Below are 20371 nucleotides of genomic sequence, written 5' to 3' on the forward strand. Positions count from 1 at the left end.
GTTATGTCTGCCAAATTCATGTTATTTGACTGTTTTTTCAAAAGGACAATAAAAAGCAAAAATTTGAACTAGAATTGTCAGACGTGCAATATTGCAAAGCGGTCATATCTTCTTAAAGTGTACAGTGTATTTTCTTAAAAATGCGTTAAATACATAAGTTCCTCAACAAAAGTTTTTTCTTTCGACCATTTCCTACAATTTTTTCCTAAAGTTTTAAAATGTATATATTTTTTATCAACTTATCTTATATGTGTATTTAACGAATTAATTCATTTGTTATAAATTTTTTACGTAATTTTATTTAAGTCCGTTTATGCGTATGTGCTTGGTTGAGCGCGCGCACGCACATCCCTCTCTGTTCCTCCCTCTCTCCCTCCTTCTCACTTCCTCTCTCCCTCGCTCCTTCTCTATACGTATGCATTTGTGCGTGCGTATATACATGTATACATATGCGCGCACATACTTCTTACTTTATTGTTTTTTATTATCAATTGACAATTTATTCACAAAAATATTTTTAATTCAAATCTATGACTCTATGGAATATAAAAATATCTTTACAAATTTCAAATATTCATATTAAATTCATATTATAACATAATCTAACATTATATAAAAATATTCGCACATTTATATTATATTATCATTCAATACTAAATTAATTTTACAGAAATATCTAATAGTCAATTTATAATAAATAAATCGTACATATAACGCGAAAATAAATCACAAAACAATTTAATTTTATGGAAATTAGTTCTGAATATAACAACGTTATACTGATAAAAGAGTAGCATTTATTATACTAATAAATTAATTTAATAAAACAAAAAATTTATTTTTAAAAATAAATTTTAAAAATATCCATAAAACAAGGTAAAACTTACTGGCACCCATTACAGGAGGTGGTTTCAATAAATGTTGATCCTTTATTTGGAAATTTTGTGGTGGTTGATGTTGAACTAAGGGAAGATTTAATGGTAAATTGGTATGTGGTAAAACTTGAGGATCCATATTACATTGAAGAACAGGAAGAGGCCGTAAAGTTTGATAGCCTGACATATGATGATAAGGATATGATGAAGGAGATTGATGCACTGCATCACCAGGTCCAACTGTATGTCTTCTTGTTGTATGATAAGGTGTTCCAGATGGCAAATAAAGACCACTTTTCTCTTCCGTTTCCGCTTCAGTTTCACCAAACTGTTAAAAATCATATAACTATATAATACAAACAATTTATTAACATATTGTTAAACATAAAGAAATAATAAAATATATAAGCTTCTTTTAATTTACAAACCTAAAATTTTTGATTTACACAGTAAATTGTGAAAGTAAAACAATTTATAGTCAGTATTACAAACAATTTGGAAATTTTAATTTTTCTGTAAATGTGTAATGCATATCATTTGTATTTTTAATCGTATTTTATCTCATTAAATCTTTATGCAAATAAATAAAGAACATATATAGAATGTCCAGTAACAATGCTTAAAGATAGATTCCTGTGATTATTTTAAGACAAAAATCTTAATACGAAATATCAAGGCTATAATAGTTTTTTAATTATAAATATTTAAAATTGGCGAATCACAACGTCTAAAATTCATGAATTCATTAAGATATAGTTTACATTTTGCGTTATATTACATCTCAACGAGTGAACTTATCATTCGTTAACTTTAAATGCTTATAATTCTAAAATTACATATTATAACCTCGACATTTTGATGTTAGGATTTTCATATCAAAATAATCTCAAAAATCTACCTTCTAAGCTTTCTAGTCTTTACTAGGCATCATGTATATTACTTGAATTTATCAAGGATGCGTTACTTAAAATCCGCAACAACTACATTCACAATATTTGCTGTTCCACTAACTTGCGAGCTTTGCGGGCGAAATCTTAAGGAATGAATTTTGTGAACAGTCTCTGTAACAAGGACCATTAAAATAATCGTACTGTGCTATAGAAAATATGAATCTGAAGACTCATCGAGTTCAGATGACGAATGGGAAATAGTGTTTATCTCTTTCCGGATCAAAGAGACTCTTTTCATGTTAAAAATGTATAACAATGGGAACAAAACAAAATGTTCGCGCAAAAAGCAGATGAAACTACCACTGCCGACCGACATACGAATGAGCGTCGTGAACTTGACGTAATTGCGATTAATGACATTTTGATCGCGATTACAATGATCGTGATCATTATGTGGAACGAGTTTGTGGGCGTTGCAAGCGTTGCAGGCGTTAAGTGGAACGCACCCCAAGAGACAGTAGCATCTCGCATCAAATGCATATGAACGGCGAAACCAGCTTGTATATCCGTGTATATAGATCATGACTATCAAATATCTGAATTTATGGGAACTTAAAAATGACAGAACCAATTAAGTTCTTAATAGATTTAATTGATAACTCGATCTTGAATTATATAAAAAATAATATAATATCTTATAGGACCGTATATGTGATAACGCAAATTATAGAAATCAATATCTTAAACAGTCTAACTGAATCTTTTAAGTTTAAGGCATAGATTTCTGTAGTTTGTGTTATTACACATATATGGTCCTATAATATATTGTTTATTTACGTCGCCTAAATAGACATTGTTTCTTCATGCCAATTATTGTGAAGAATATTACTAAGGCCACGATGATCTAAAGGCTTAGGACGCTCGCCCAGAAAGCAAGAGATCCGGGTTCGATTCCTGGCCAAGGTAATATTTTTCGCAATAAATTAATTATTGCGCAATTGGTGATGCGCGAATATGTATTATGTATTAATGTTTATTATTGCAGTGCTTCATAAGTGTATACTTACGATATAATTGCTTGTAACCTTTTGCAGTTTTACTGCACTTTTTACAATCAATGTTTATATATTTTCATGCGTTTTCAATCCACGCTTTTTTTCTTTCTTACGCTTTTATTTACCCCTTTATTTTAACATTACTTTTGAATTCATTAATTTGTACTGAAAAGAATCAAAAATATGATCACAATATTTGTAATACTGCAATAACAAATATTAATATTTGTTCACTAATAGTCGTTTGACTCTTATAGCATGTTGTTTTTATTATTGAGTTGGATTTATTCTCAAAGCGGAATTTTCAAAATTAATTTGAAATAAGCGCGATTAAATATAAGGATAAAAAATTTGTATAAAATTATTTTCAACTCTAAAAATATAAATAAATGATGACATTATCCAAATTCTTAAAAATTATAAAGCAATCATACTTAATTAAAATAAAGTCTTAATTGAAAAAAATCTTATTAAAAAGTATCTATCAAAACAAAATTATCGCTTAAAATAATAACATAAGTAATAAGAAACAGCAAGTAAGTACGTTAAAATTAGATCTGTAATCATAAATCACTTTTGCGATAATATACCATAGTAATTATTCACTCTATATTTGAATACTTTTGCTGAGTATCTTCTATCAAGCAAATTCCAGCTCCTCAGCCAGCACAAAAACCCGTCTGAATTCAAACTAGCAATAGCAGTGCAGTCAGCAGCACTGTCAACACCATTGCCAATACAGCAACAAACACGTAGAAAATCTTGCAGAAAAGGAAGCATCTATCGCCATAGACTTAAATTATAAAGAAATTAAACTGAAATGTTAAACAATCGCCATAAAACTATCATACTTTAATAGAAAATTAATTAAAAACTTATATTAATAATATAATAACGACGAAATGACAAAGCAGAGCGCAATTAAATAAAACAAATAAAAATTGTGTGTAATAATTTAATAGTGTACTTCTAAATTACACAATTTACTGTGCAAACCAAAGGAGTACCTATAAAAATAAAGATGAGCAAACCAAATAAGGGGACAAATAAGTAATATCTGTCCCTTTTTAAAATAAATTTTTATAAAATAATTACCTTCTCTAATTGTGCACCATCTGGCAAATAATCACCTGGTATACTTTGAATACTGTGTAAATTAGGCATTGTTGGTTCTAATCGATCAACAAGTAAATTGTATATAGCTGATACATGATCAAAAGTATTTCCTTTAATGGCTTGTAATAACGTATCTGCACTAAGTCCAGGCAATCTTAACATATTTTCTATTACTAATTGATTTAATGGTGGTGGCATGCTTACATCAGGATTACATCTGAAAATGTAAAAAGACAAAATAAAAAAGATAAAATATAATAAGGACAAAATCCTTAAATATAAATATTCTCTTTTCAATACAATTAACAAATTATTATTGTAAATTATTATTGAAAAAAATACATAAAAAATACATATTTAAATTCTTTTCAGATTTAAAAAAAATTTTTTTCTAAATTTTTATTTTTCATGAAAAATGTAAGGATACGTGTGTATGTGCATGTGTACATGTGAAATTTGTTAACATATATATATCTTCTGCTAAAAATTTGAATACAAACGACTTAGTACAGTTAATATTAGATTTATTTTTGGTAAATATACCGATAGAGAAAATCCGTTTCGATGATCTTGACATATGTTATTGGATGCAGGGCAATAATAATGGGACATACCACTTAATATTTATTAAGTGACGAAGGTATACAGAGTAACGGATAATTTCGAATAAAATACAAAAGATAGGGGAGAGCAATGGGTGCGTGCTGCTACACCAATAGTATCAACCTACTGTAACTAAAATCACTACGCTGGGCACATTTCCTCCCCGACAAAATAAGGAAATACTTAAAATAATTTATATATCCTAACTCTTACTTATAAATTAAATTTCTCAACTTGTTTAATCCTCCTTTTAGATCTTACGCTTCAATCTTTACTTCTTCTCACTCTATATCACGCTTATCTTCACTCTCCGATTGTTTAACAACTTCTAACATCTTCGAATCCTTTCCTTTATTTTCTTCTTTATTCTGTTTTAAATAAATTTCCTCCTCCTTATAAAATCTCTTGCCGTCACAATCTACTCTATGTACATGTCTTTTCCATATTTAACCTTTCTTCGTCTAGAGTTTTACATAAATATGTTCTAACTCTTAACTTATCTTTAATAACAGCTTTATGCCATGTCGGCTTTGCTGGACTTATAATCTTTTTTACGTACACAATATCTCCTATGTCAAACTGAATTTCTCGGTTTCCTTTGAAATATTGCACCTTCTCCCTAATCTTCTCCCTCTTAAGTCTTGTCAACAAACTTAATCTAGTTACTTCGCGAAACATTAATTTAGCTGGACTTTCTCCAATACTAGTATGCGGTGCATTCCTATACTGCTAAATATCTATTAGTTATTGTAATTAATGTAGTTACGCTTCATAACGCATTTCGCTTATCCACTAACGCTCTTAATCCTCGTTTAAAATTTCCTACCGCATTTTCCGCTAACCCGTTGGTAGACGATTGGTATGGAGAATATTCTGTGGTTAATACCATTATTCATACAAAAGTTTGCGAATTCCTCCAATACAAATGGTCTACCATTATCCGAAAATATCATGCGAAGAAAATTAAAATGAGCATTCTTTTAGCTTTTCAATAGTTCCTTCTGCGCTCAAATACTTCCGGCCACTTAGTAAATGCATTAATAATAATTAAATACGTTTTACCTTATAATACTGAAGACACTGTATAGGAAATCAGATTGTCAGAAAAGGCGACTGAATAATCGAGGATAATCAGAGACTTAGTGAGTTTTACGAATGCAGTCTAATAATTTTTCTTATTCAATAACAATGTGATTCTTTACTCAAATTCATCATTTACAGATTATTTTGAGAAATGAAGAGCAAGCAATTCCGGCGTGAACGCGATATCGACGCGACGATTAACGGATCGGAATTATCTTCCGGCTACAGACAATCCCGTGCTATGATTCTACTAAAAAGTGTTACCTGTTGCTCTATTACTCCAGATCTATTACTCCAGATCTGATTTGCTCCGTTGCTCCGATCCGCACGCTTGCTCTGAGGCGGCTTATTATACAATTACCGGCGTTGTCGCCGATTGATGCACACGCAGGATCGATATATCATCGATCTATACGATAGTTGTTCTCTTTCTGACGGATCGCATAATACTTGTTTCTTACAATCTTTAAAAGATCTTGCAAAATCTATATAAACTCTATTGAAAGGAAATTCCGCTTCTAGAAATTTGATTAATGATGATTTACTAGGATTACTTGCCGTAACTCTACAAGCTTCACACTCCTTAACATAACTTTCTATCTCTTTATCAATTTTAGGCCATCAAAAGTATTGCCTAGTCATCGCCTTTATTTTTAGCTATACCTAAATGAGCTCCGTGTAGCTCTTCTAACAGAGTTTTCCTAAATTCAGATAGTACAATTATTTTGTCTTCACATCAGCATTTCCCCTTCTATATTGATTTCATTAATCTTTCTAGCATACTCTTTCATCTCTTCACTAACCGTTTCCGGCCATCTCTTACATACAAATAAATTTTACTTAATACTTTATCTCTTCTTAACTCTTTCCTAATCTGCGCTGCATCAATAGATGTGTGCTCGGCCGTAATGAAATGAAAATAATCCTCTACTTCTATTTCATTAACTTTACTGGCTCTAGGCCATCTTGGCAACTCATCAGTTTCTCCATTATTAGTGCCTTTAATATGTTCAAATTTGTATTGGAAGCTGCTTAAAAATAAGGTCCATCTTTGTAGCCTACCTGCCATTTGTAGAATGCCTTTATGCTCTAACGGCTTATAATCCGAAAACAAAATGAACTCGTTATCCATTAAATATTGCTAAAATTTGCTCACGGCCCAATAGCTAATGCTTCTTTGTGTATAACTGTATAGTTCTTTTCTGCTTCATGAAGAATTCTAGATGCAAATGCAACAGGTCTTTCTGTATTATCTAGCAAAACATGCAACAATATAGCTCCAAACCCACATCGCAGACTAGTTCAAGTTTCCAATCCTTATTAAAATGAATTAAATTTCTTTCTAAAGTCAATTCGCTTTTAAATAGTTCGTCACACTGTCGCGTTCATTTAAATACTTTACTACGTTGAAGCTCACAAAAGTGTTAATACCTGCGACAATTTTGATACAAATTTATCATAATAATTGACCATACCAATAAAAGTCTTCACTTCCGCTACATTTTTGGGCTTCGATGCTTCTATCTGCTATTTTTTCAGGATCCTTATGCAATCCTTCCTTGTTTATAATATATCCCAAGTACTTAATCTCAAGTTGGAAAAATACTAACTTTTTAAAATTAATCTTAAATCCTGCTTCTGAAAGATACCTAAATACTTCTTCCAAATTTTTTAAATGTTTCTCTTTGTTAGTATCTCTAACTACAATGTCATCTGTAAAATTAATTACATTTTTAATACCTTGTAAAGTATTTAATACCTTTAATACCTTTTCAATGATTCTCTAAAAAATTGTATACGCTGACTTGGAAAGGTAACTTCTTAAGCAAATAAATACCCTTATGAATATTCCAAGCAAGTAGTTTACTAATTTCCCCAATAACCTCCAACTGAATACGCTGCTATAAGATCTAATTTAATAAACAATTCTCCGCTTAGTGCTGCAAATAATTCCTCAATTCTCCCTAATGTCATCAAGATACTTATTAATTGTTACTTTATAATCTGCGCAAATCCTTAAACTGCCGTTCTTTTTCATATTCGGCACTAAAGGTACCTCACAATAAATTATCCATTAATTCGATTATTCCTTTCTTTTCTAAATCTTCTAACTGCTTGTCTACTTTTTCTTTGAACGTTAAGAGTATTAATATATAACTTGTGGTTTGATAAAAATCGGATGCGCTTCTTGTGCTACTTTAAGATCAATTTTTTTCACATTTATATTTACCTAATTCCTCATTATATAAATGTTTATATACTTTATATACTTGTAACAAGGCTTCAAGACTATTGCTTTCTTTTATAGAATACAAAAACTATATCAATTTTTAAAGTCTCATTAGATCTCTACCCATTAACAATTTGCTTCCTTTTTTAACTACTATCAAATAAACCTGAATTATCGTATTTTGATATTTAATTTTGACTGAAATTTGCCCTTCTGATACTAAGACACTTCATACATCCTTAACCAAATTTTTGAGCTTTCTAACTTACAATGACCGAATTTTTCTTTAACTATCTTTTCCGGTATTACAGATTTATTCGCTCCCATAACATACAAATATTAATTGACTTTTAATGTCAATTTTAATCAAAAAAATAACATTAAGAGCTCTTCGCTATTAACTATATTACATAAATTATACATGTCAACTATTTCCGTATCTTTGTCCTTCGGCTCTGACTAAATAATTTGCATTTGCGTTCTTATTACTTTTACAAATTTTGGTCAAACGACTTTCCTTACAAACCTTACATTTATATGTTTTATATTTGTACTTAGCAAAAATATGTCTTGTGCCTCTGCAATGTACACATTTTAATTCATCTCTAAACTCTTGATACTGTTCAATTGCCTTAGCTTTTTTTCTTCTTATTGTGCCATGTTTTTTTTTGTTGCCTGATTTTTCCTTGCCTCAAATTGTGAATCTATCGTATTAGTCTTGGATGATGTCGCCACTGCCGTTTTTTTCTTTCTGGCTACTTCCAAAATAGACTGCAGTATTGCTATATGGTCTTCTTCCCAAACTTTATCCAAGATTGACCCTTTCCTTAATTCGATCACGAATTTGTCTTTAATGTTGCCATCAAGTTGCACACCAAATTTGCAATTGCTCGCTTTACTTTTAATTCGAGTGAATCATTCACTGATTCTTTTTCCGCTTGCTTCAATTCGTAGAATTCTATTCTTTCTTTGTAGATCGACACTCTTGATGCAAACTGTGTTCCGGAATCATCATTGTGTGACGACTTATCCCTGGTGAACCAATTACGAATTACTATCTTCTTACCGTTATCTACGGCATAGCCGCCGCTCTCTACTTAGCCCTTCGTGTCTTAGATCAACTCATAGATGAAAGTATCGAATTTCTCACAGTTCCCATTTTACATCAGACAATATATTGACAATTGCACTTTCGGCGCAAACGACAAATTCTTCCTCGTCAAAGAACGATCAATTGATAGAGTTAATAAAAAAAGGAGGCTTTTACCTTCGAAAATGAGCAAGTAACTGCTCTGTTGTCCGATCTCGATCCCGCTGGTTTAGCCATAAGGTTTAGTCACTTATAAGGTTCTTCAAGACGAGCACCTTAAGGTCTTAAGAATACTTTGGAATCTTAAGATATCTTTCAATTCCGCGTGACCGTACAGTCATCACCCGAACGAATCAAACAAGCCATTCTGTCGACCATCGCTAAGTTTTCGATTCTTTAGAATTAGGGCTATTCCCGTCAGTATTACCGCCAAAATTTTTATGCAGCGACTGTAGTCCCTCCATCCAATGCCGATGGGATGACGAAATTCCTAGCCAACTTCTTTATTGCTGATCCGATTACCATCAATGACTTCCGTGTCTCAATGCCATTAGCATTCGCTGGACTATTTACGAGTCTCATACTCTACACTGCGTCCTTCATGAATTTTCGCGTCGACTGCGGCTTTCGCAACAGCAATGCAGAGGCACATGCTTTATAATGGTCAGGCCCTCCATGCATCATCCTCCCGAATTCGTGCCCTTCGATAACCTCCAATATTTCTTTCGAACAACACTCAGAGCTTCCGGTATGTGCATTGTACGTTACATCACTTGGGATCTCGCGTCGCGTTATTCTTCGTGGCCAAAATTGCTACGAACTACTGCTTACCTGTATCGTTTTCTCAATCGATTCAAAAAACCCGCAAGCTAATACCGCGATTTTGCTCTCCGAAATAATTCAGAACGCCAAACGCTTCTAGCTCAAAACAATGCAGTCAGAACAGTGTTTCTTAATGAGATGAGAGCGGCTCTAAAATATCAGCATCCGATATCGAAGAACAGTCCGCTCTCTGTTCTCAATCCTTATCCGGACGAGAATTAGACTTATTCGTATTCGAGGAAGACTCCGTCGAACTTGCCTCCCAGGAGCGAGGAGGAATCCCATCGTCTCACTCACTGTTAGTACTCATTATTCAGCACCATCATCTTAGAACGTTGCATGCCGGTTCTCAATTAACACGTCATTCACAAATTCTGGATTCTCCGAGCTCTCGCCACCATTCGATCCATTCTTTATAAGTGCACGCGCGACGTGCCCGTTGAACTCATGGGCGACCCGGCTGCGAGAGTTAACCGCACCATTCGCGTATTTGTCCATACCGGCGTTGATTACGCAGATCCGATCGCTGCCCGAATGACTCCCGATCGAGGACATAAATCGCAAAAGGCCTGTATCACTTTATACCCCATATACCTCATTATCAAAGCTCTTCATTTAGAGTCAGTGATTATACTTCTATCTTTATAGCGTATCAATGATTTGTTTCTCGCCAAGGACTACTAACATCCATATATTCCGATAACGGAATCATATTTTAAGGCGCCGATCGCGAATTGTTCAATGCACATGCAAAAGCAATTCGCGGTCCTAACTTCCGCAACCTCGACGGAACTGCGTGGCACTTCCTACCCCCCTGCATCGCCGCATTTCGGCGGTCTATTTTAAATGCAATCGGCCTCCACACGCTAACTTTTGAGGAGATGTCTACGCTTCTCTATCGCGGCGTGTCCGATCGCTCCCGTTTCCGATATCTCGATTATCATACTCTGACCCCAAGTCATTTTTTGATTGGAACCTCTCTTATTGCTCCCGCCAAACCAAGCGTGCTTGACTTAAATGAATAGACTTTTACGTTGGCAAATGATTCAATAAATGTCTTCTGGCTTCACCAAGCCAATGAGAACTTGGATCACGGCGTGTCATCCCGGTGATGACGATTTAACTCACGTCATAACTGTATAAACAGATCGTTTCGAGTACAAGCGACCAATTGTTAAACTTTGTTTTCAACCCGTCACTATCAATATCGAAAAGTCTAAAGATTCCATCACGGTGAGCGGAGCTGTCGTTGAACGTGCCTAATGTTACCAGTATCGTAAACCATAAGCATTGTATTGCCTCACGATCTTTGTACTCTATATCAAATCATTTTCGTTGTTACTCTATTCGACCGATTGGGAACGCTGACTGATCTTGAAAAAATCGCTGCTAAGTCTGTTCCTTTTGTTGCTTTTGCCATTTTATTAATTGCATTTGCCATTCTATTAATTGCATTAACTCTTGATGCAACTGCGCTCTAAATTGTTTTTGCTCTCTTCACCAATAATCTAGTACTTGCTGTTCTGTCATTTGCTCCTAAGCTTTCTACAATTGCTGCTGCTTATCTAAATCGTCCGGCATTTTAATCTCTTAACTTACAGCCGCCTTGGTTGCAAGATTCTCACTTAATCTTTGTGACTGGCACTCTAACTTTGATTCTCATCGCAAAATGTGTGCTCTCAGAGCAATAATGACAATGCGAGACAATCATTTAATATTTATTAATACTGTTAACTAACGAGGGTGTACAAAGTAAAAGTATTAATAAATATTAAATGGTATGTCCTGCATTGTTATTAGTTTCTCTGTCGATAGTTTCGAATAAGATAAAAGATCAACGGGCGCTGCTATATCAGTAATGTCAATCTTCAGTAACTAAAATCACTACGCTGAATATCATAGTTATGAAGGTCATGACCACTTCCAATCCCTGAGTAACTTCCAACAGGTTTTAGCTATCACTCGTTATTCGTTAAAAAGTTATCACCAAAAAAATGATGTCTTATTTCTGTCAAAAAATACACACAATATTAAAAACTATCTTATATCCTCCCCTACGTACGTAATGACTTTTCATGCTAAGCGAGATCCAACCCAAGGAGTTCAAGCTGCCATAAATCGATTCCTAATAATTACGATTTCTGTTGATTCTTTGAGGGACAATAGGACGAATATGTCCCACCTTTTTGTTCTTAGTTTTTTCCATATTTCTGATCCATTCTGTAGTTTGTATGCGCATATACTTTTTAGACTCTTAGGGATGTAAATTATGCAACTTTCATGAAAAATTACGTTAATTTATTTATTTGCAATTTTGTTATAAACAATTAATGTAAAAATCTATTTTTTCAGAACAAATTCGGCTATTCTTAAACCTAAAGTGCTAGAGCTCGAAAAATTTTTATGTGTGTACTTCATATCTAAAATTATATATATATTTAAATATATATAAATTATATATATATTTTTTTTTTCAGAATTTTCTGCATGCTAGTTTTTCTGAAAAAAATTTTTGAAATTTTGGATAATTTATCTTTTATCCCTTTGAGGGGCACATTTTTCTTTTAAATTATTAAAATCATAAATTATTGAAATCATAAGTATGAATTTTCAGGGTCGCTGATTACGATTCCGATGTCAGAATTACAAAAATCAAAATGACAGAACCAATATGGGATTATTTTAGGTTAAATTCACGGTTTTTTGTTTAATTTGTATGAAACTGAATATACGAGAGTTTTTGTGAGGAGTATACTTATTTTTATGCAATTTGAGTAAAAAACTTCGAATTTAGGCCTAAAATAGTCGCCATATTAGGTCCGCCATTTTGAATTTTGTAATTCTGACATCAGACTCATAATCAGCGATCCCGAAAAACCCATAGATGACCTGTGAATTCAATAATTTGTTTAGAAGACAAATGTGTTCCTCAAAGGGTTTAAAAGCTTCTCTCCCAGAACCACCCACTAGATAGCATTATGCCACACACTTCTTATAACGATATATTTGTATCCACATTTAAGCTGCATTCTCGCTTTGACGCTTACAGTACTTGTGAACATCAATTGTCCTTGATTAATATTTAATAAACAAGAATTAAAGCGACGTTTAAAGCATTGTGAATGCCAAAACGAACACAGCCAAATATTTATATTACGAATGCAGGATCGTAAAATTATCGGATATCGGATATTAAATATCTGGGAAATGTAAATTCTGGATATAAAATATCCAGGATGTAACATCGGATATCCAAGAAAGCAATTTCTTCGAATCAAATATCCGACATTTTCCGGATTAGATCGGATTCCGAGAAAGTGTCTTCAAAAAAAAAAGCCTATATATATAGAAAAAAAGATTGTAATTTTGCAACAATGTATAAGATATTATAACATTATGAATATGCATACTTATGTATAGAACATTTGTATAAGAAAAAAATCAACAATTTAATTTGATATCAAATTTCAACCAAATATATTCCCAAATATTACTTGATATTCGGCTATCCGATAGTAAAAAAAGTATCTTCACGACATAGTAGTCCGAGTACGCGATTATATAGATAAAGCATCGTTGGATAAGATAGTGGATCGAGTGAATGACCGCGGTGAACATAAATTTTTGTATTTTTGTCAAGTTTGGCAAAGAAGTTGCCTCTCTCTTTGGCAAATTCTCTTTAGATGGCACCATAAACTGTGACTCATCTATAACAATGACAACTTGAATTCCCTGGTTCAACCCAGAGAGAATTAAGAGTGGAGCAGATAGTGATTCTCTTCTCTGATTGGTTCCCAAATGTGTGTATATGTCATACATACAATACTAGTGCGGTACAATAGTTTCATCACGCTCCTACCACATTTCCTACTCACTTCAACAATATACGAAACATGGCGGCTTCCGGCTGAATTCACTCCACTTTTCCTTGATTCTCTCTGATCCCCCACTCTCTCCCTCTACCACGGGGTTATCCATTCCACGCAAAACAAGATCCTTTCCTCCTCTTCTTTGTCTAGGGATGTATGATTTTCTACGCGAATAGAAGTCCACTCTATCTCCTTCTGCTTAGGAGAGCTTGAATTTCTACACAAAGCAAGATTTATCCGCATAAAAAGCCATTACATCCCTAGTAAAAGGAAGATAGGGTAGATCATGATGTAAGAAAACAAAGCATACTATTGCGTATAATGGCGATTGCATATTGGAGCAATCAATCAAATTTATCCTCAAATATTGCGCGAGATTTAAACGCCGTATTAAGATCAGACTATTAATAATAGCTCTAAAAAACTATATAATACTATATAATACTATACAATACATCAATATATACCGAGTTATTTTTTGTTACTTTTTATTAAAAATACTTTTTTATTAAAAATAACTCGTTACTAGTTACTTATTTTAAAAAGTAACGTGTTATCCCGCAAATATAATAGAGTAATAAGCACAGTATATACAGTAGCGCAACTCCCCAGATTTCAACGTGTCTAAAATTAAACTGCACATGCGCGAACTAAGGAGGTAACCAATCACGCAACTGATTTTCTGTTGCACTTCTTTCTATTTCTCTATAGCGCTTTTTTTTAAATGCCATTAAATGCACAATGGTCAGCAGATATCTTGTAATAGAAGTGAATTGGAGGGAACAGTGTTATGCAAGATTATTATGGTTATTCTACAATGTGCTTTTAGTTTTCTTTCTTGCTTTTTACCTCTTGCTTTATCCTCCTTTGTAATTGTTTTATCAACAATTATATTTCTTGGTACGTATTTCCTGTTTCTGCTAAAGTAGCGACATAAAACAAATAACAAGATAAAAAACAAAAATACAAGATGTTAAAAAATAGCAAAAAACAAGAAAACAAAAAGCACATTAGAATATCCATAAAAGAAAGTGAAAAAACAGTGTTAAATAAATAGTGATAGTTATTACAGATCGATACTTGATAAATTCGTTCATTTTTGTAATTTTTACGTCATTTTTATGTCATTTCAAAATACACACAATCGACCCCAAGAACTATTCTTTTGTAGCTCTACTATAATATTTATTATACTTAAAACGAAATAGATATAATTTTGACGTTTAGTGAGTGCGAGATAGAAAGTTTTAGTGCAGCTATGAAGAATAGATTCATGATTGGTTACCTCCTTAACTCGCACATGTACAGTTGAATTTTGGGCACGCTGATATCAAAGGTGACGACAGCAGTTGCGCTACTCTATATACTGTGATAGTAAATTTTAAGAAAATGATTAATCACAGTCGAATGTGAGAAGAATAATCGCTCAAGGCTTAAAGCTTTTTACTCTATTTGCGGAGTTATCATTACATGTTTTAAATTATGTTTTTTAGTTGATATGAATTGTTGCTATACAATAAATAACATTACCGGCAAGTGTAGATGGATAAAATAACTATTTTATAAATTTTTATATACATGGCTCTATTTTCATGACCATTACTGTATGTTAATATATAATATGTATATTCCATATTATTCTATATTATGTGTATATATTATGTGTATATATTATTCTATATTATTCAACACAAAATTAAAAATTATTTTGACGTTCAAAGTTTGTAATCTAAAGTGCTTTTAATTATTTTAAAAAATTCATTATCTGTAGTGTATATATACATTTTGCAAACTAACAAATGATTAATTAATTATATCAACTTTATCCGCATCAACTTTTATGTCTATTTCTGTACTTCGACTGGCTTAAAACCATTGTCGATGAATAATTTCCTTAGGAAATCGAAAAAATTTAATATCTTTCTTGTAAGATATGCGATTAGTACAATATTTTACACAACACGTTGATATTTCTGCGAATTAAATAAGCACTACTAATATGATCTAATCTATTCTTTCTTTTTTTTTTTCAATTTTAACTGGCCTCATCAATTTTAATTGATCTCAACTATTCTTTGATAATTGTACAGCATGCCATATATGTATGGAAGAAGCCATATTACTTTTTAGCATTTGGAACGAACTCTGATTGGTTGAAGAGCAGACGCTACTTTGAACCATTGTGCAACTTCAGGAATGGTACACCTTGTCTTCTTACATCATGGAGTGGACCACGCTTCGTATGGAAAGTCGTGCGCCCTTAGGCAGAGAGGGATGGACTTCGCGTGGAAAGCCATTACGTACGCAAGAAAGATAGTTTTTAATATTATATGTGACAAAAATAAGACATCATTTTTTAAACATTTTTTGTTAATAACTTTTTAAACAAGTGACGGCTAAAACTTGTTAAAGAACACTCAAAATCATAATCTTAATAACATATTTCAAAATCAAGGTCATCGAGGCTCCGCTATTTTTAACTGAAAATTATTATCTAATATTATTAATTAATATACTCAGATAAGAGATTCCTTTTAATTGTAATAATATTTTCCGCTATAAAAAAAGCTTTTTCAAAGTTAGCAAAACATAAAAAGTAATTAAATCCTCGTTAATTTAACAATCTGATTTCTATTCTATTTCTTGTAACAGATAATTTGGATCTAAATTAACAAAGGATCCCGCAGCAAATCTTATGTAAATTGGATCCCAGTCGAATTAGTTGAAATTTTACTATAATATAGGTCATGATGTCCTGATCAAAAGTCTTCATGCATAAGGTCCAAAAATGGACAATTTTCGAGATATTGAATTCAAAGATATTGAATCCGAAATATTGAAGTCAAATATTGGAAAAAGGCTAAATTCACAATATTTGATTTCCAATATCTCGAAAACTGTTCATTTTTGGACCTCCTGTGTATAAGGACTTTTAATCAGAACATCATAAACTATATTATAGTAAAATTTTAACCAATTCGACTAGAATTCATTTTTACATAAGATTTGTGCAAAGCCCTTTGCAGACTCATTACTATTAGGTGTACAACTTTGCTTCCGCCGTTTTTTTTCCGAAATTCGAGGCTTTATTGTAAAAAACTGGTTATACATTTATGATTCAAAGTATTGTCCATCGCTGGCCACTACTTTCTCCCATCTTTCGGGTAGCGTACGAATCCCGCGTCGAAAAAATTGGTCATCTTTTGAGGCTATCCACGAATCGATCCAATTTTTTTACTTCTTCATAAGATCGGAAGTGCTGGTCAGCCAGGCCATGTGCTATTGATCGAAACAAGTGATAATCAGAGGGAACGTCTGGACAACGTCTGGAGAATATGGCGGGTGGGGTAGGACTTCCCATTTCAACGTTTCCAAGTATGTCTTGACCACTTTCGCAACATGGGGTCAAGCATTGTCATGCTGCAAAATCACTTTATCGTGTCTCTCGTTGTATTGCGGCCGTTTGTCTTTCAATGCTCGGCTCAAACGCATCAATTGCATTCGATACCGATCGCCTGTGATTGTTTCAGTCGGTTTTAACAGTTCATAATACACTACGCCGAGCTGGTCCCACCAAATACAGAGCATGACCTTGGACGTCAAAATCACCGTTCTTGAAGCGTTGAAACCACTCACGACACGTTCTTTTACTAATAGCGGCTTCACCGTAAGTATTTGAGAGCATTCGATGAGCCTCAGCCGCAGATTTCTTCATATTGAAGCAAAAAATTAAAACCTCCCGCAAATGACGAGAATTTGGCTCGTAAACTGACATTTTCAATCGAGAGTAACTTTATGATGCAGACACAAATCGACTAATGTTTCTATGGGGTTATGTTGACAGATGCCCAAGTTTATTGTATGATGTCTATGATCTATTTATTTCGACCATCACTGCTAAAGCCATCTATAGGAAAACGGCGGAAGCAAAGTTGTACACCTAATAATTAAACACTTTTTAAATAAATAATTATTTATACAATCGTTTATGCAATCACTAATACTAAATGAAAGGGTATGTAGCGTAATGTATCAAATATAATAACTATCAAATATAATAGCTATATCGTGAGACAACTCTCCAATCACAATTCAATAGTTAACCAAATTTTTAACGTAATTATGTTCAAATTATTGCTTTCATTTTGAAAATTATTGTTTATATTATTAAAATATATTACATTATATAATTCATATCATATTACATACCCTCCAGGTTCTAATTCTATTACGCCATCTTCATTCATCCATGAATGCGCTAAGATTTGAGAAATACTTAAACGTCGCTCTGGTTCTACCACCAACATGTGTCTAATCAATTTTTCGCAATCTAAAATTAAAAAAAAATGTTATTTATATTACACAAGCATATATTATTTTGAATCTAGTTTACATATACTTTTTGATGAAATAAATAATTTAATAAAAGAAGCATGAAAGCCTTCATTATTCTCAATGTGACAAACAATCTTTATATAAAATAGTTATTTAATACAATATAACAAATATAAACATTTCGATCTCCTATCATATATTGTAATTTAATATAACATATTATAAAAGTGCTCGTGTTTTCATTGTCTGTTTTATCACATATTACTGAATTCAAAACTATAAATTCTTATTGCAGCCATTGGTTATACAATGATTTGTACATTCAATGGTCCTCTTCGATATTATAATAACACTTCGTGTGAAGAGCTAGTTCTTCACAAAAATCAATCACGACAATCATGGTTTCTTCAATTGCACAGAATTCATAAGTCCTGTAATTCTTTGTTCATAACTGTCAGATACCAAAATCTCTCAGTCAATAATTAATAAAATTAATGCACAGTGAAAGAATCATGAATAATGCTTTATATAAATTAATACATCTAAATCCTGCCATTGTTAATCAACGGTTAAAATAAAAGGAAAAATATTACATATAGATGCTAACAAAACTTTAATTTCCATCAATATTTACACAGCTTCATCATAAATTCTCTAAAAAACCAAGATTTGGTAACTAATTAATAAATTAAAAATTAAGAAATAAAGTTAAAAGCATTTAACTTTTAATTTATTGGGAGTACAAATTAGTTCGGTCCGTTTTTTTTGTACATTTATTTCAAAACAAAATGAATGAACAGATCAATTAAAGTATTGTCCATCGCTGCCTACTTTTTCTCATCTCTCAGGCAATTTTCGAATTCCATCTCGAAAAAATGACTCGTCTTTGGAGGCGATCCAATTTTGGAGCCAATTTTCGATTTCTGCGAAAGAAGTGAACCGGTGACTTGTTCCTTCGGAACAACCAGTAATCAAAAGGAGCAATGTCCGGAGAATACGGCGGATGCGGTAAAATAATATATCCCATTTGAGCGTTTCCAACTTTAGCGACATGAGGTCGAGCGTTCATGAAGAAGAATAACTTTATCATGTCTTTGCTCGTATTCCGATCATTTTTCTAAATGCACAAACGAACCAATTGTAGCCGATCGCCCGTAATGGAATCGCCAGATTCCAGCAGCTCATAGTAAACAAGACCTTTTTAGTCCCACCAGATACAGAGCATGATCTTCGAACCATGAATATTCGGCCGTGGTGTTGATATTGAGGTCGATGGCAATGATTGACCGGGCTCAGCGTAGTATTTTTTCTTCTTGGGATTGTCGTAGAATACCACTTCTCATCTCCAGTCACAATCCGATGCAAAAAATCTTTTTTCTGTTGTCTTTGAATCAGCTGTTCGCAAGTGAAAAATAGCTTTCAATGTCTCTCGGTTTCAGTTTATAAGGCACCCAATTTCCTTGTTTTTGAATCATTCCCATAGCTCTCAATCGTACAGAAACGGCTTGTTGAGTTACCCCCAATGATTCTGCAAGCTCCTCTTGCGTTTGACTCTGATCTTCTTCGAATAATGCCTCTAATTCTTTGTCTTCGAATTTTTTTGGCTGTCCAAAGCGAGGCTTATCTTCAACGTTGAAATCTCCATCCTTGAAACGTCGAAATCATTCCCTACATGATTTATCAATTGGAGCAGTGTCATCATAAACTTCAACAAGTATTCGATGGGCTTCAGCCGCACTTTTCTTCCAATTAAAGCAGAAAATCAAAATCTCCCGCAAATGCTGCTTGGTTAACACAAAATTCAACATTTCAAACACAGTAAAAATCAAGGTTTTTGTATGAAATTTAAAGCGATATAAGCTGAATATTATTAGCAGATGTTTAACCTCTCTGAAACCGCCAAAATCAGCTGTCACTATGAACCATTAACAACAGCTGAAGCTATCTTTAGAGAAACGGACCGAACTAATTTGTACTCCCAATAACTTAGTTAATTTTAAATCAATTAACTTTTAATTTTAATCACTTATGTTAAAATTAAAAATATATTAATAAACTTATTAAAATTTTTCAAATTAAAAATTTGTTTTGAACGTGATATTATTTTTTTATGGAAATTTCTAACTTAGACAATTAGAAACAGTCCAATGATCGCAATGTGTGATACATATACAGTATTTCCCTTAAGTTAAAAAAAAAAGAAAAATAGTTTATTTAAAAATGCTGTTTAATTAAAATTTTATTTAAATATGTGTAATATAGATATACTTTCATAATAATTATTAGTATCTAATGATCACTATCTTTATCTAAATTCCTTACGTACTTGGGTTGAAGGAAAAGTTCTGCGATATTTTGTTAGTTCAAAATTATGTATACAATATCATCAAAAATGAGCAAAAT

At 32.6% G+C, this 20371-nt stretch overlaps 1 protein-coding gene across 4 annotated transcripts in view; it reads right to left on the minus strand.

The window, feature by feature from the left end:
* LOC108693785 (serine/threonine-protein kinase SIK3-like) overlaps positions 1–20371 on the minus strand; it is a 214862-nt gene that overhangs the window by 125379 nt on the left and 69112 nt on the right. For all 4 annotated transcript variants that reach the window (XR_001932039.1, XM_018202925.1, XM_018202924.1 and 1 more), the window contains exons 5-7: positions 17843–17963; positions 3916–4153; positions 888–1203 (exon numbers count right to left, since the gene is read on the minus strand). Coding sequence is in view for 3 of the 4 variants with exons in the window: in XM_018202925.1 (XP_018058414.1) it covers positions 888–1203; positions 3916–4153; positions 17843–17963 (675 nt within the window). In the remaining variant the exon portion in view is untranslated. The remainder of the gene's footprint in view (positions 1–887; positions 1204–3915; positions 4154–17842; positions 17964–20371) is intronic.

The sequence above is a fragment of the Atta colombica genome, unplaced genomic scaffold (genome assembly GCF_001594045.1).
Source record: "Atta colombica isolate Treedump-2 unplaced genomic scaffold, Acol1.0 scaffold98, whole genome shotgun sequence".
NCBI classification, from domain to species: Eukaryota; Metazoa; Arthropoda; class Insecta; order Hymenoptera; family Formicidae; genus Atta; species Atta colombica.